The following is a 16108-nucleotide window of genomic DNA, read 5'->3' on the forward strand; positions in this document are numbered from 1 at the left end:
ACTGATGTTTACAAATAAAAGTTCACAAATAAGAACAAAAAAAAAAAAAAGAAAATTGAATATATTCAGACCATCTGCAATTTAAAAAAAAAGCCCAAATAATTTTCCGTATCACCAGTACTCTTTTTGATTTCAGGTTGTACTTATAAATAGACAGATGGAAAATCTAGGATCATTTTACCCACAACATTTTAGAGATTGTAATGTGGAACACATTGTATTGTTGTTGCAGTCTTTGAAGTATGCATATGAGCGTTTGACTGGATCAGTGCACATCAGGCAAACTGTCACAGTCAGGGAGAAGTGACATTTTAGGACAGAGAGAGGTGAGAGAAGAGAGCAGATGGTTCTCAGGAGGGGAGATAAAAACCTGGCAGACTTAGACAATAGGTTGGATTATAATTAAAAAAAATTAGAAAATAACATACCATTTTAACTTGTTTAGTCAGTGTTATCAAAGGCAAAACCTGCTCAGCTGTTCACCACTGGTCCCCTGCACGCCTTACATCACAAACATATGAACGCAGCACACCTTTTTCTTCTGAACATCATTTATTGTTCAATCTACATCAGTTGGTCCTTGGACAAACTGCCTCCACTCAGTTCATAGTTTGTAAGATACATTTATGACCAAAGAACACATTTCACACTGCTACAGATTGACAGAACTGCCATATCGAATGTTAAGATATCTATTTACTGTCATGCTGAGTGTTTTTATCAGTAGTAATGACTTACTGATGCTGTTACTGCTGCTAGTGTGGCCTCTGGAATAATAATGGCATCTATAAGTCCCAGTGGGTGGACGGCATTCCATAGTATCGTCCTTCTATGGTAGGAATTTGTACTGTAATTTACAGTTCGATGAAACTGGACCTTGCATTGTCTGGTCCAGCTTAAAACAAATAGACAGACAGTGTAATATGTTCATACTTGGTAGAAAAAAAATCATATGCATTGATACTTTCACCAATCCTCATAGCACAATGTCTTACTTGTACCTATGTTTATTAGCTGTGCAATATTTGAAGATAGTAAACAGCTATGATCATATAGAGATCTTAATGTATCTACAGCTTTGTATATCCTTTTGGTTATGAGGATTAGCATAGTCATCCTGTACCTATTAATATTTCATGATTACATTGTATATAAAAAAAAGACCTCCGCAGAGTGACACTTCTGTACATGTGTTTTTGTTTGTTTTGTACATAGCTGTAACCCCTAGCTTTCATTTTCACATTATCTCACTCTGTCTCTCACCATAATTTATGGCAACTCCTTTGTAGCTTCACAGGCAGTCAAACCCAGTGGTGTGGATGGAGGACCCACGGCCTCCCTTGTCCAAATGCCTGACCCTCAGAGAGTCAAGTCATCCAGAACCCGCATTCCAGCGCCATGCCCACAGACAGGCTGACTTGTGCAGCATAGTTCCATGTAATAGTCTTTAAAAGTTTGTTGTTAGTGCTCTTGCAGCTAACCAATGTTGTGCTAGTTTATAGAACCCCCTTTGTCTGGCTGGTCTGTAAAAGGCCGTTTCACAGTTGAGTCCCAAGCAGCAGGTTTGTTCAGGGGTGGGCAAAAGGTGCCAGAGGCTCTGAAGGGTTCGTAGTGCTGGTCCGTTCACTCCAGCCAGAGGCTAGACCAGTGGTTCCTGATAGTTCCCTTCTCTTTCTCTCCATGAAGCTTTTCAAGCTCCTTCTATTTTGTGCCAGATTTATTTATTTTAAGCTGCAACTCATGCAAGAACTTCTGGATCCATACAGTATTATGAGGAAACACTGAGCTAGCCTAGCAAGACTAGCCTTTTGTGGCATGCAGCTAATACCGCTATAAAACTGGCTGTTCGACATATATATTTCTTGCAGAAGTATTCGACAAAGTACACTGTAATGAAAGCTGGGACGACTTGATGTGTGACAAGCTTGTGATATGACACTTGTGAACCATGTAATACATACTTATAATCAGGAGCATCTGATGTTAGCTGTATTAGCTACAGTTGCTAGCCTGTTGTGGTTTTAATGCCTGGCTGGGGTAAAGGCCTAGATTTGCTGTTTCCCTTCAGGGCCCCGGGATTGTCCCTGACCTTTGACATTAGGATCATGAACCACCTCTCGGTCTTGAGCATCCAAAGGCCTTATTCAAAATATGGACGCCAAGATTCAGGTCAATGAGGAAAGAAGAAAAAGTATCCAACCACGGTCTGCGTTTACTCAGTTAACACTTACAAGTTGTTTTTCTTTTTTTTTGTTTTCTTTTATATGAACAGGTCATGTTGTCATTTTCTTAGACAAATTTTCTGTGGTAGATACTTTTTTCCTCTTCTATTCAATGGCACTGCCCTCTGCTTTGCTTTTCAGCTTTCTCTCTCCCTTTCGCCCCTGTTGTCCTCCAGCTCCTCTCACAGGCTGTTCTTGTCCGGCAGCTCTGCCTCTGGGCTACGGGGAAAGTAGACCGTGGCTTTGTGCTCCTCGTAGCGATCAATGTGCTTGAGGTGTACCACCATGTGCAGGGCGTAGGCTAAAACAAGGAGTAGGATCAAAGATGTCACCAGCCCCATCAAGATGGCTGGCGTGAGGAAAGTGGCACAATCGCTGGCTGACGCAAACTTGTCAGACTGTACATTGAAGGCCTGGATCTGCAAGAGCACAGAGAAGGCAGAAAGATCAGATTAGCCTAAACTAAAGAGGACAACTGGCTCTTACTAGGTTTACCAGGCAGTGAGAGACTCTGGGCAGATGGACAGGTTGAGACAGGCTAGCAGATGGCTAAACAGACAGTGTACAGACAGATTGACAGACTGCCAAACAGACGGTAAACAGACTGACTGACAGAGAGCCAAAAGAGCAAAACACAAAAGGAAATAGCTGGCAAACATACAGACACATGCACACATGTAGAAAAAAAGAGGGGAGGGCTATGTGATAGCGGTGAAAGTGGTGCAGACATAAGAGAGTTATGAAACACAGCCTGTGTACTTTGCAAAAGAGGGTGTACCTGGAAATCAGTGAAAGTGATGTGCCAGTTAGCAGATGTGTCAGTGTGGGAACTGGGCACTAGCAGGGTGTCATATTTGTGCAGGCTGCTGACGTGCTGGCAATGGTAGGATGATGTGGCCGGAGCGTAGACCTCGCTGGCGTTGAATGTAGCCTCCTGGGTCCAGTTGTAGTGGATGTGAACACTGTCTAAGGTAAACCAGTTCTGACCTGCAGCCTCATAAAAAGTGTTGGACATCTGAAGCCTAGTGAGAAAAACAATGCAACAGCATATTGAACTGACTTGAAAAGCTTTGTACTCTATATCTTGCAGAAGTCTTTGTAAACCATGAAAATGCAAGACAAGGCTTGATATTTTTATATTGTGGAAAGAAAGTTGCTTTTACCTGATGACTAGACCACGCAAGTCCTCCACATCACCAAACCTTAATGACAGCCTGTATCACAAAATAATATTCAGATTTAACATGGTAGCTCAGAGAACTGAATGTGATAATGACCAGTCACTGAACAGAAGTGTTATTGGACAGCTCCTTTGTCTTTGTGATTGTATAAATGATCATTACTTGAACAATAGTTACACTATGTTAAAGTTCAATTAACAGTCTATGATCCTCAACAGGACTGTCCTCTTTCTTCTACTTGCTGTTGATGTGGATACTTACGTAGCTTTCTCCTTAGTGCAGATGGAGCCCTTAGTGTCTACAGGTGAGTTTGGGTTAAAGACCCTCTCGGTCAGGTCAATGAAAGTGTGGTTCCTGTAGCGGATTGCCAGGCGCTTTGCTTTAAACAAAATGCAGGTCTTCCCGTTATAAGATACACTCAGTGGGCCATAAGGTCCCATCAGTGACTGGAGCAGCTTCCTCTTACTATGAGACATCCCTGGCTGGTGCCAGTTAAAAGGCTGCAAACACACACAAAAAAGGAATAAAGCATAAGAGGTGTACAGTATAGAAGCTGCAGTAGTTGGCAGCCAAAGTGCAGACAGCAGCAATATTGCATTCTTTTACTCTTCTCTAGAGGGCGATCAGATAACCACTATGGAACATACATGAGCTTTGGCCCAGTTCAAAGGATTCTTTAAAGGAAATGGCCCACATAGGTGGCCGACCCAGTGCTGGCTGGTCTATTTCTCTGGCATAAAAACAGTCTCTTCCCAAGTTCACACACTCAAATTGTGATTAATTTTTTACTTTTAGAAAACTGAAGCTGGACAAAAATTGTTAATAGGGCGGTAAACTGTATATATATATGATATAGAATGCAAACCTTAGAGGTTCCAACCCCTGTGCAAAGCCAGACAATTACAGATGAGGTACATACAGTGTATTAGAGCTTTTCTGTTCCTCATTCAATATGGACCACATAGTGGCTGTGTAAAGTGAGTGCGGCATAATGGCGTGAAAATAGAAGCTTTCTGAATTAGCACATAAGGGCATGGTGGCTGTGAAACCACTTTGACTGTACTGTGAAGATAAAAAATGTGAAATTGCACCATTCAGGGTTAAAGTCTTTGCTCAGAGGCAAATGTCATTGTTGAGCATCTAGGGTAGTCACTAGGTTATTAAATATAAAGTACCAGTGATGTAACTATTTTTATTTTTACAGCATAAAGTGTTGGATTAATAAGTAAGAACATGATGTAGGTTAATACATAGCGCAAGAATTCTGTAAATCTATACTATAATTCATTAATGTAATACTGCCAGATGCATCTGCTAAGACAGCATATGGTTTCACTGCGTTTTTAGAGTGGTCCTTTGTGAGTGGGTGGCGCGGATGTTTTACCTCTGGTAAATGTGAGACCAACAATATGCCGACATTCAAGGTCAAGCAGAGGTGTGTTTAGTATGTGTGCATGTCGCTATGTGTCTGTGTGTGCTTGTGCATGTGCAGAAATAGATAGAGGGCTGATGGTGGAGATAGAGGGAGAAACGGCGATGTGTACCTGCAGTATTCTCCTGAGCGGGTTTTCATCTTCAGGCGTCAAAATAACTTCTTCACTTTCTAAGCCGTACCCACCATCTTGACCTGAAAACATGTCCATACATTACTGCACCATGACAGATTATAACTGTATAGACGTTAAGATGATAGTAAAGCTGCTTTGCTGATGGCGACATAATCATCAAAGTTCAGCTGATTTCACACATACACACAAGCACTCATAGATGGTGCATACACCTCGGTGCTCAGGCTCCTCTCTATTTCCAGTTCTTTGCGTCATCACAGTGACTCATCAGCACTTTATTTCACAGTTACGGTAGTATTATTGTGTTTACACTGCTGTTAGATCATTTTCTTTGCGTGTCATATGATTTACAATCTTATCATTTTAAGGAATATCTTCATTGTTTTTTCAGCCGTATTTCTGAAGATGCTCAAATTTAGCCACTGAAGTATATGGATCATCACTCACATAATATGTTTCAAAACCTAGAATCTGAATTATGATGTTACAGAAATGTCTTCTTCAGCGTTCTGAATAACATGCTGTTGTCAGGCCTATCTACCCAGCACGTCAGCATCAGAATTACCATGGCAGGTTTGATTGAATCAGGTCTTGTGTCATGCCAGATTTGTTACTTACTTGATGTGACTCTTGTTGCTTGTTTGGGGTTGTCTTTACTGTGGAGCAGAGGAGAAGATAGAATAAATTGTTACAGTCACAAGGTGGGAATTGTATGTGTAGCAAACACAGGAATAACAACCGACATCTGCAGACTCTTCACTATAAGGAGGCATCACAGTGAGTAAGAGCTTAGTTGGTATTTTTACACTATGTTTAATTACACAGATAAAATAAGATAAGAAAAGAAAAGAAAAGAAAAAAAAAAAAAGAAGACCTTTATTTGTTCCACAATGGGGAAATTGCAGTGTTACAGAGTACAAAAACAACAGTGAAAAAGAGTTCCAGGATCAAAAATATTTAAGATAGAGTAAAAAAATATAAGAAATATAAAAATAAATATAAACAAAGAGTGCGCATCTAAGTTTAGGCTGTATGTTGTTATTCCCACAAGGCTTAAGGCTTAAGTGCATTATGTGCACAGATCTGAAGCCAGTGTGGTCAAATGAAGTAGTCTACATTTATTTCTGTTTATCAGGGTAAAAATGTAAAATTTTTGGACATATGAATAATAAAATTAAGTTCTTCTGAGATTTAACAGTCATTCTGTAAGCTGCTAATCATAGTTGTAGATGGGTCATGTCATCAAAATTTTACAAAACAGCCATTAAAGAAAAACTGAAAAATATTACAAAGCCTCAAAAATGACAATTGTTTTGACAAAATTGAAACTTCATGAGAAAATATAATGCAGAAGTGCATTATTTTAGTAGTTTAGTCATTTCATTATTTTAGTATTTTAGATAAACTAACATCTGGGTTTATACTTTTTGAATATGGAATGTTATACGCAAAATATATTAACATCTGTGTAGAAATGTAAAAATAATCTACATGTACCAGTCAAAGTGTATACAGAGGATAAAACAAACATACATGAAATATTTTGTGGTGTAAAATATTACTAAAATTGCCGTAGTAATGATTTCTAACAATGCCATGTATAAACAAAACAAAGTGCATACTACCCATAACAGGCATAATTTAAATACTATTTGGCAGATTCAAGAGGATTTCAATATTTTTTTCTTTTTTTGTTCTTTATTAAACTTGCTCAGTGGCTGATGTCTGATTCGGGACTGACCTATATCGTGCACAAAGGAGACAGAAGACAAACAATTTCCTTTGCCTTCACGTGTCTGTACTAGCTGTCCTGCTCTCAGCCTAACGACACAGTCTTGGACGTCTTGAAGCTAATCTTGATCCTTTTAACCGTCTAATCAAATACGTAATACACCAGCAATTGGCTTAAAGAGCGGAGCTGACATGGCCACTTTTTGCTTGTTGTCATGGCCCTGCTCTGTTTGTAGTGATGATCTGGGTTTCCTTGCTAATCTCTGTATAATAGGCGGTTATTAAAGTAAACCGAACACCCACTGGTATAATATATAATGTTTGGGGTTTGTGGTTTGTCAGGAGGTAACACCTTAGTCTGATTTTTCTTCTTTGTTTTGTTGTATCTGGACACTACTTGGGCTGCCTCATATATCTGTGGATAAGTACAATGTTGAATATATTCATTTTTCTGCAGATTTAACCTTTTCATGATGAGAATGATTTGTTATTACAGTCCTACAAGGGTTTACCTATTTTGTATTCTTCTACAAGTAAATTATTCTTCTTCAATTAAAAAAATAAAATATTTTACATATGTTTTTAATCTCAAACAGGGCTGATTTTGGCCTGATTTAAGGAAATAATGGATCTCATCAAAAACATTGTTGTCTGACTTTGTTCCTTGATTCTTATTTGACTTGTTGGTCTAGGTCAAGTAATGGAATTGCAGCTCAGACCACGGCGCACACACACTTGGCCCGGCTGCTAACAAATGAGAATGAATGAGCCTGGAAGCACCGGACTCTAAGTTAGATCTGTAGTGTGGGTCGACAGATGATTCAACGCCAGCAGCCTGGAGGCGTTAGCTTCCCCCGTTTGGTGCAGTTTCCACCTGGGGAATATTGGTTAGATTGGTGCCAGATGGATTAGGATTAGGGGTAAGCACAGGCTAGGTCCAGTGGAGCAAAATGATGGAGAGACAGACACAGGCCGCGAACAAGATGAAGAGATTAAGGCTGATGTCAGAGCCGGTGGCATTCTGGACAGTTCAAGTGCTAATTAACTAATCTGAAATAACCTCTGAAATTGTGATTTACACTACACTTTTAGGATTAATTGAACTTTAAACCATGTCCGGGATCGTCTAATATTACATATCATCTACCTATTACAGCAGAGTTGTAACTCATATATATTAAATACAATGGAATGAAGGTATAAGTCGGCTCTGCTTTATTTATTTCTGTGAAGAGTGGAGTTACTGCATCACATTTGTCTGTTTAAGGTTGATATTGTGTTTTTGTTTTGTTTTTTTTTATTCTTTTAACAGTTGAAAAGTAGAGTATTAAACCTGCATACAAACTGATTCACATGTAGAAAATAGATATAGGCTGATTAATCGATCAATCGTGTGTTTTGCTCTATCATTGATATTGTTGGAAGTCGCTGCCTGTAGTTAATATTAAGCTTCAAAACTGGAATAAATGTCTTTGAGGGACTTCAAAGTTAAAAAACTGTTTCCACTTAAATTTTTGGCAGTTATTTTGATATTCAGTTACACATTTATTTATTTATTACCTTGAGTTTGATGTTCATTTATTCAGATTTATTCAGGTATTTATTGTTCTGACTGTAGTTCAACACTTGTCTGGCTTGTAAAGTTACACACAGTTAAATTCAGTCATTCATAATAGGTTTTCAATGTCAAAATTTTGGGGATGAAGGGCAAGGATGAAATCAGCCAGTTGATCAGTACTCTGCTTTTATGTGCTCCAAAAAAAAATAAAATAAAAAAATCCACAATTATTAATTAAATCTTAGTAGAAAGAGAAGCTCATCGTATGCAATTATGCCACATTTTGATTCATGTCCCTGAATTAATAACTGATTATTTCTCACACCTCTAATTAGCTCATTAGATGCGGAATCTAAAATCAGCTTCATTCAGTTTTCGGTCTGTACGCTGGTGTGATCAGCAGGTACTACGCTGTCATTTCTCGTTGTCCTTCCATGCAGCAGAGCTTATACATCTGGGGTTGCTGTGCCAACTTAAACGTCAGTATCATGATTGGCTAAACTGTGCTGTGGAAAGCACTGCAGGTATAAGCACTTTCTACGTATGTGTATGTGTATGTGTATGTGTATGTGTGTGTGTGTGTCCATTACAGCACTTGATAATTCTGCAACTATAAGGCCATAAGTGGTAATGTCACAGTTTACTGATATTGTTAATTGCACATGTGAATAATATGTGTGTGTGTCTGTGTAAGAAAGAGCTTCCAAAAGCTGGATGTTGTGACTGTAACCTCAATGGAAGTTACTGTTCACTTATCGCCTGCGCAGACACGTGAAGAGCTACCAAGTCTTATAAAAAATACAAGAGCATCTATCTGGTAATCTTACTTCATATCCCACTACAGCTGAGGATTAACTGTTTGTGCTGTTGTAAACAAAGGCACGGCTCCATATGGAACTCCGAATCCCCGACGCACAAGTGAATAAGCACTCCTTCCTCTGCACCTACTCAGGACTCAGCTGGCCAGAGAAGTCTGTATATGTGTGGGAGCGTGAGTGTGTGAGTGCTAACTAAAGCCCAAGCGTTTGTTCCTGTGCCAGTTTAGCGAGGTCAGCAACCCAGGACTGCTGCGGCCCCGTCATTGGCTGAGCCCGTCACACGGTGCCTGGGTGCTGAACAGGCCCTTTATATAATCAAAGCCATGCCAGAGCCACTCCTTGGCTCACCTCAGCCCCTCTGCATATATTCTTAAATATGTCTTCACACACACACTTCCACACCAGACACACCTATACACTGCATTATGATGATTACTAGCCTAGCCAGCTGGGAATACAATTACTAATGATAATAAATTAACTATTAACAAAAGTGCAACTGGGATCGTCCATACTCATCGTAGTATCTCAAGTAATACGTGTTCACTGAGTATTACCGGAGGCTGCAGATGGATAGCTGATCAGTATCCCCTCTGCTGTGCTGCTGAGCAGAGGGAAGGTGTGGTGCCTGCTTCACAAACTTGTAAACAAGTCCTGTTCGCCTCTGCTGAGCCACTGCACTACATCCTATGACAGCACAAAACTGTTTCCAAGCAATAACCAGCTGTTAATTTTGTCTAGGTGTTAATTGTTTTCACATGACAGTACATGTATCCTGTCTTAAAGTATTTTTTTAAACTAAGGATTTTTACAATATGGACCTTTAGCCATTAGATTGTGAATTATCAGCAATTGTCATTTTGCATATCAATACTGTGTCTACCTCATAGTAATGTGTTATGTACTCATATTTCCTTGTATTGTATTCCTTGTGTTTCAAACCCAGCTATGATAGTATTTCACAATGTACTGAGTGAACTACCTTTGCAATACAATGTTAACCTCAGAGACGGTACTATTTGGGGTAGATAAGATGTAAGCCACCTTCATTTGCACTCAGTAGTTTAGATAGTTTATTGGGTCCCTGACACAGCAACAAAATCTTAATCCTATACTGATCAGGTGCTAGACTATTAATAGATTTATTAGTGCAGATTAAGCTTTAGGTGTTTACTAAGGTGCTTCAGACACTGCTGCAGTTTCCACGTAGCTTGGTTGCAGCCTCATACTTGACCTCAGGTCAAACGCCTGAGTTGTCTAAATCTTCCTACGCTTCCGAGATGAGATAAGCTCTGATCTTTACGGTAACTATAGGACTGACTTTAGAAATCATGTTGGAGGCTGTACATTTAATGAAGCATTTAGAAGTTTTACTGACATGATAAATTAACATCAGTTTGTCTGTGATTTGTCTTGTTTTAAGAATCTGTCAATAATAATAATAAAAAAACCATTCATTTTTATGTAAAAACGTTATGCAATTACATTTCTAGGTATATTTTTAAAATTAGTTGTTGACCTTCATAATCCTTATAATCTTTTTGAAAAGTTCTTACTGATCATTCTTCCACTGAAAAGCCAATATATGACCTTTAATCTGTGTCTATAATTGGCACGGTTTGTCAGTGTTTAACAGGTTTTAAGATAAATCGACAACATTGTAAGTCCAATTGAATACCCACCCAAGGATAAACCCTTAAAGCTTCACACAAAAAGGTTTAACCCAGACCCAGAGATAGGAGTAGTTATAATTACAGGACAAACAAGCACAAACCATGCAGTTCAACTCTTAGCAGTTAGGCATAATTTAGTTGGCATTAAAGTGATTGACTGAAGAATTTCATAAATTCATGTTATAAGAGTTGAATTTGATAGATGCATACTGCACAAGCCTCAAACTTAAAATAATGAGGCCAACCCATTTGGTGCCTGTAAATGTGTCAGTGGTCATTTGTGTGACTGAATTAATGTAATTTGAGTTTAGGATAGCGGGAGTGAGAATGTGGGTCACAGAGTTAGCCTATAAAACACTAGATCTAAAAATTTCCAGTAGTAATTTAACAAAATTAAGAGACATTAGCACATGAATGTTTCATATATAAGTTTCCCTTTAGTAGACTCATTCATTCAGAATCAGTTTGTTGATATTTAATAAACACAACCTGTAGCTGGGAGTGTCATATGTAGAAATATCAGCTATAACATCCATACTCTAAAGTTGAAGTTATTTTTACTCAAAACCTGTTTGACAGACATGCAGTTTATTTTCAGTTGTTCTCTTTCATAGCAAAAAAGGAGCTTTTTCTGTAATTTAAAAAACATCAATTATACAAAGTGCAGCTGCCAAATCTCATTTTCCAAGTTTTCCTTCTGTTTTTGCTTTTACTGTTGATGACTTTTAAAAAGGTTTTCAAAATTACAACCTCTTCACCTATAATCTCTACTCACATTTGGATTATATTAATTTGCAGCAAAATGGGTTGTTTTCTAAATATTGGCAGAGAGGAGGTTATTGAACTAAGTATTTTATTTCACACTGACTGGGGCCATGGATTATATATAATAGGCTATGCCCTTTTCTTGGACAGTGTTTTATTTAATTTTTTACATTTTTAAGATTGTTGACAATGTCTTACTTTTGTGACACTACTACACACAACTCCCAAAAGATCAGCGTCAGGTGCTCCTCATTCATACCACAATCTTTTTTTTTTATTTGCTACATTATAAATAATATTACACACTCTACAGGGCCTCTGAAATGAAAGGCTGCTCTTATATAACAGTATCTTGTAGTGTGTCACAGCTGAGAATGGAGCTGTGACGGGGGACTGGAGCTGTTACGTTGCAGAGTTACATACAAAGTTTTAGCTACGGAATAGGCTCCAAATCCCAAAAGAAATTAACAGGGCTGCTCTGTCTCTGAGCAACTGCGGTGAAAAGTTAAGATACAGATCTGTCAGGGTTTCTCGAACGTTAGATTGAACTAGAATGAATGCAGTCCCAGGAGACTCTGAATATTAAATTCTAATGCCAAGTTATTTGTGCCCCAGACTTGCGAACATGTGTAGAGATAAGATTGTTTATGTAATCATGAAAACATGACAGCAATAATCTTTAATTCTCTACACAACCAAGTGGTATTATTTTGTTCCAAGTGCAATTTTTATGACACTAACAGATAAACAGTGTATACAATGATTAATGAGCACTGTACCAGAAACTGCAGCGTATTATAGCTTTGCAGTGTTTTTACTATAGAGGATTTTGTGAGCCATCATGCATGGCATAGTTTCAAGTGCCTTACATGGCTTTGGCACAGTATTATAGGTCTTTGCCCTGATGTCTCTATAAGCAGGCAGGAACTGGAGCTAACAAAAGCCTGGCTCTCAGTTCATTCCTGTCCCGGGGATACTGTAGAGAGTGCCCCTATGTTTGGGCCCTGAATATTTTATCCAGATTTGACCTGCAGGACTGCATGTGCATTATGCAGACATGGCCGGCTAGAATTCCCTTCTCCACTCTTTCCCTCTCTCTCTCTCTCTCTCTCTCTCTCCCTCTCTCTCTCTCTATGACTGCATCAGTAAACAGACCCCAGCAGACCATCCCTGATGCATCCTCTCCTCTCCTCATTGTCCCATCCTTGTTTACCTTTCTTCTGTGCTGCTGCCCCTCTTCTCTTCTCTCCTTTCCTTTCTCTTTGTACCTCTCCTGCAGGCCCACTGCCCCAGCCTTATTTAGCTCCCTCCTGCCAGCCCAACATAACTGTACAGAGACAACATCCATGATCGATGAGCACCGTCTGATGCAGTCCCCAACACTGAGACAAACAAAGGCTGGCGGTTCAGCTCCCTCACACACCACCACAGACAGCCTGCATTCATGTTAGTAATACACCCAAGGTGAGGGGGAGAGAAGGAAAGGGAAGGAGGAGGAAAGAAAGAAAGAAAGACCCTGAGAGAACACATCAGCATCCCAGCATCCCCGCATGCATCTCAGCATCCCCCTCCCCTCCCCTCCCCCCTCCTCTGCTCACAGCCCTACAGAGGATGCTTTTACCTTCTGTCCAGGATTTCAGGCACTTCATCATAGGTGAGTCCCGGCAGCAGCTCTTCCTCGAAGGAGAGACCAGGCCGGCAGAGAGCGGACAGCAAGGCGAGGGAGCACAGGAGGAATGCGTGTGCAGCCATTGAGACAATGAGAGGAGACTGCCGCTGGTTGAGCTCCGCTTCATAATCTGCTCTCCTAGCAGTGGCTGCCTCTCGGCTTCTGTGACTGGCAGGCAGCTCAGCCAATCAGCAGCGAGCACAGCCGATCAGTGTGCGTCACAGTCCCCTCGCTACACCCCACCTCCCCTCTTCATCCCCTCCTCCTCCTCCTCCTCCTCTCCTCCTCTCCTACTCCCTTCTCTGTCATCCTCCTGCTGCCTCTCTCACTCTGCTCACCCTCCCACGTCCACTCCTGTGCTCTCTATCTTCTCTTCCTCTCTTTCATGCACACATAGCCGCAGGCAAGCCCTAAGTATAGACAGGCTGATTCTTTTTCATAGCACTACCTATGTTACCTACAAATAACACACTCATACCCTCACACATGCTCACTCATACCTACGCATGCTTTTCACACACGACCGTGCACACAAACACTAGGACAGGAGCAGACGTACACACACACACAGTCACACACATACACACACACCTCTGTGGAAAATCACCTGGTAATGTCAAGGTCAGCTCCTGTAGGAGGATAGGAGGTTGTTGACTTGACTTTAGGTGGCCACAGGAAAAAAGGAGCCATGACTACATGACCTAGATCTGCAGTGTGCTGCCACAATAGCAGAATTAATTCACTTGATCTATGTGTTGTTGTGAGCACTCAGAGGGCCTGCAGCTGAGGAAATTGTCCACTGAGGCTGCAAATATGGATGACAGGAGCAGCTGAGCAGCTGTGGGATGAGACAGGAATGAGGGTCCAACCCTGATGACCCTGACGGCTGATCCTGATTCCTCCTCATTATATTGCCCCCATGCATGAGACGCCTCAGGACTTTGGTGCATCCTCTCATATCTTTTATTTCCATATCAGATGATATTGTGATTTTTCGGAGCAGAACATTAAGAGTGCTTATATAACCAAATGTTGTGACCCACTATCATCGTAGACTTTCACATTGATGCCAGGCAATGATTCACACAAAACACGTCTATGCAGAGGAATATTTTAGATCCACCGTGTCGTTTCTCTGTCAGGATGCAGTCATCAAAATCAGCGTTGATTCTAAAATAACTAAGCATCATGTTAGAGACATCTGTTATTTTTAAATACGGTACAGATTTTCTTTGCATCATCAGTACTTTAACATTGCAGCTGAACATTTAACAAACAGGCATGTCAGTGGTAAATTATATTTAACTTGACAGCACTTACAGAATGTCCTGCCTCTACTGCAGTGATGCCACACTAACTGAAACACACAATTTAGGGCCATTATTTGATGGTTCAAAGTTATTACATAACAGAATAAAGTCTATATTCAAGTAGATTAGGTTAAATGAGGTTACATATGTTAAACATGTTCTCTTGTGATTCAGCCTGTGACATTTTAGACTGTGTTTACTCATTTTTACTGTTAAACATCATTTAATGTTTTTTTTCTACTACCTGTGGAACAGGTGTCTATCAGAGTTTAAAGGTGTGCTATCCTGAAACCAGAAAAACAAAGTGAACAAACAAGCAGACACACAAATCAATGACTTTTGACTAATGACTTTAGAATTAAAATTGATGATGTACTTCTTTTTAACCAAATGTCAACTTTGTATTTTCTAACACTGTCAAGGACACTGTTTTACTCCTCATCTCTTGTACTATCTTTGTGCGATGATATGTAGAACAACATACCATTTTGCGTGTACTTCTTTGTGTGTGTGTGTTAACAGGGTAAAAGAGGTCAGCGGTGTCTCCTAGGCCATACTGTAACAAGAGGTGACTAAAGGCTGTCTCAGCCCTCTGCGTCTGCCTGCCACAGTCACTTCAGCAGGCCAGTGTGTCAGTCTACTGCAGGGAAAGTGCAAACTAAACTGTCACTGCTGTCATGACAGTGACACAATCACAGGAACATCTCAGATAGACATCCAGGTGCTATCTGATGACTTTAACAGATAATTTTGTGCTTTACTGTCTCATAGAATATACGAATGCCAGTGCTTCAGCCCATAAACCCTTCCAGTAACTGTCAAGGTATGGGGTCATATAATGGGGTTATAAATGCGGTAGCCCATAAATTTTATTTTCATTACATGCTATAATGATAATGTATGGTGGGAGCTGCATGTTATTTGGTTTTAATATGGTATCAGTGCCAACACTCACACTGTAAAAGAAAGAAATCTGCATTCATGTTCATTAAGCAGTAAATGCCTCTGATGTAAACGTGGCTGTATAATTAATGAGGCCCACTTTGGTGTTGTTTGGCCTCGGTCTGTGACTTTGTGACTGTTTGGGTGCACATTGGTCCTCTGTTGGTGAGTCATTCAGTATTTGAGATTATGAAACAGATCGAACATACACAGCTGGGGGTTACTGTCTATTTATAGGTATGAGCTCATATCCAACTTTTTAATCCTGCTCTTTTTGCCCGCATCGAGCACCGAGGCTTGCAGTGCACAGGGTGATGTAACAGGTTAGTGCAGTTTCAGATTGCTTAGCAGCATGTGTTGATGATCATATATAACTAGTAATCTACCAGATAGCGTGAGACTCTGAGCTCTGCAATCCATAAATTGCAGCAGCATTAATAAAAAGCCTAAAGCAGGTTGGCAAGTTCTCTAGAGTGCATCGCTTAAGTGTAATTATAATAAGCATGTATTTTCTTATTTCTATGCTTGTATGTATTTATCTAGTAATAAATAGACATATTTTTCATTTTGGGTTTTATTGGTATACACACAGTATTCCAACTCCATCATAGTTTACTGCTCCTCCTGCCTTTTTTTTTTTTTTTCTTGCTGAAGTTGCTTTCTACTCAGCA

The 16108-nt window shown here is 40.0% G+C and overlaps 1 protein-coding gene across 1 annotated transcript; it reads right to left on the minus strand.

The window, feature by feature from the left end:
• Positions 1-540: 540 nt before the first annotated feature.
• On the minus strand, positions 541-13315 carry atp6ap1lb (ATPase H+ transporting accessory protein 1 like b). Its single transcript, XM_030138597.1, has 7 exons — positions 13138-13315; positions 5590-5627; positions 4948-5030; positions 3665-3903; positions 3386-3436; positions 3001-3244; positions 541-2641 (listed from the first exon to the last, which is right to left on the minus strand). Exons 1-7 carry the CDS (start codon positions 13266-13268, stop codon positions 2405-2407), a joined length of 1023 nt encoding a protein of 340 aa, XP_029994457.1. The 5' UTR covers positions 13269-13315; the 3' UTR covers positions 541-2404.
• Between the last annotated feature and the right edge of the window lie 2793 nt (positions 13316-16108).

This window comes from Sphaeramia orbicularis, chromosome 7, assembly GCF_902148855.1.
Source record: "Sphaeramia orbicularis chromosome 7, fSphaOr1.1, whole genome shotgun sequence".
NCBI lineage: Eukaryota > Metazoa > Chordata > Actinopteri > Kurtiformes > Apogonidae > Sphaeramia > Sphaeramia orbicularis.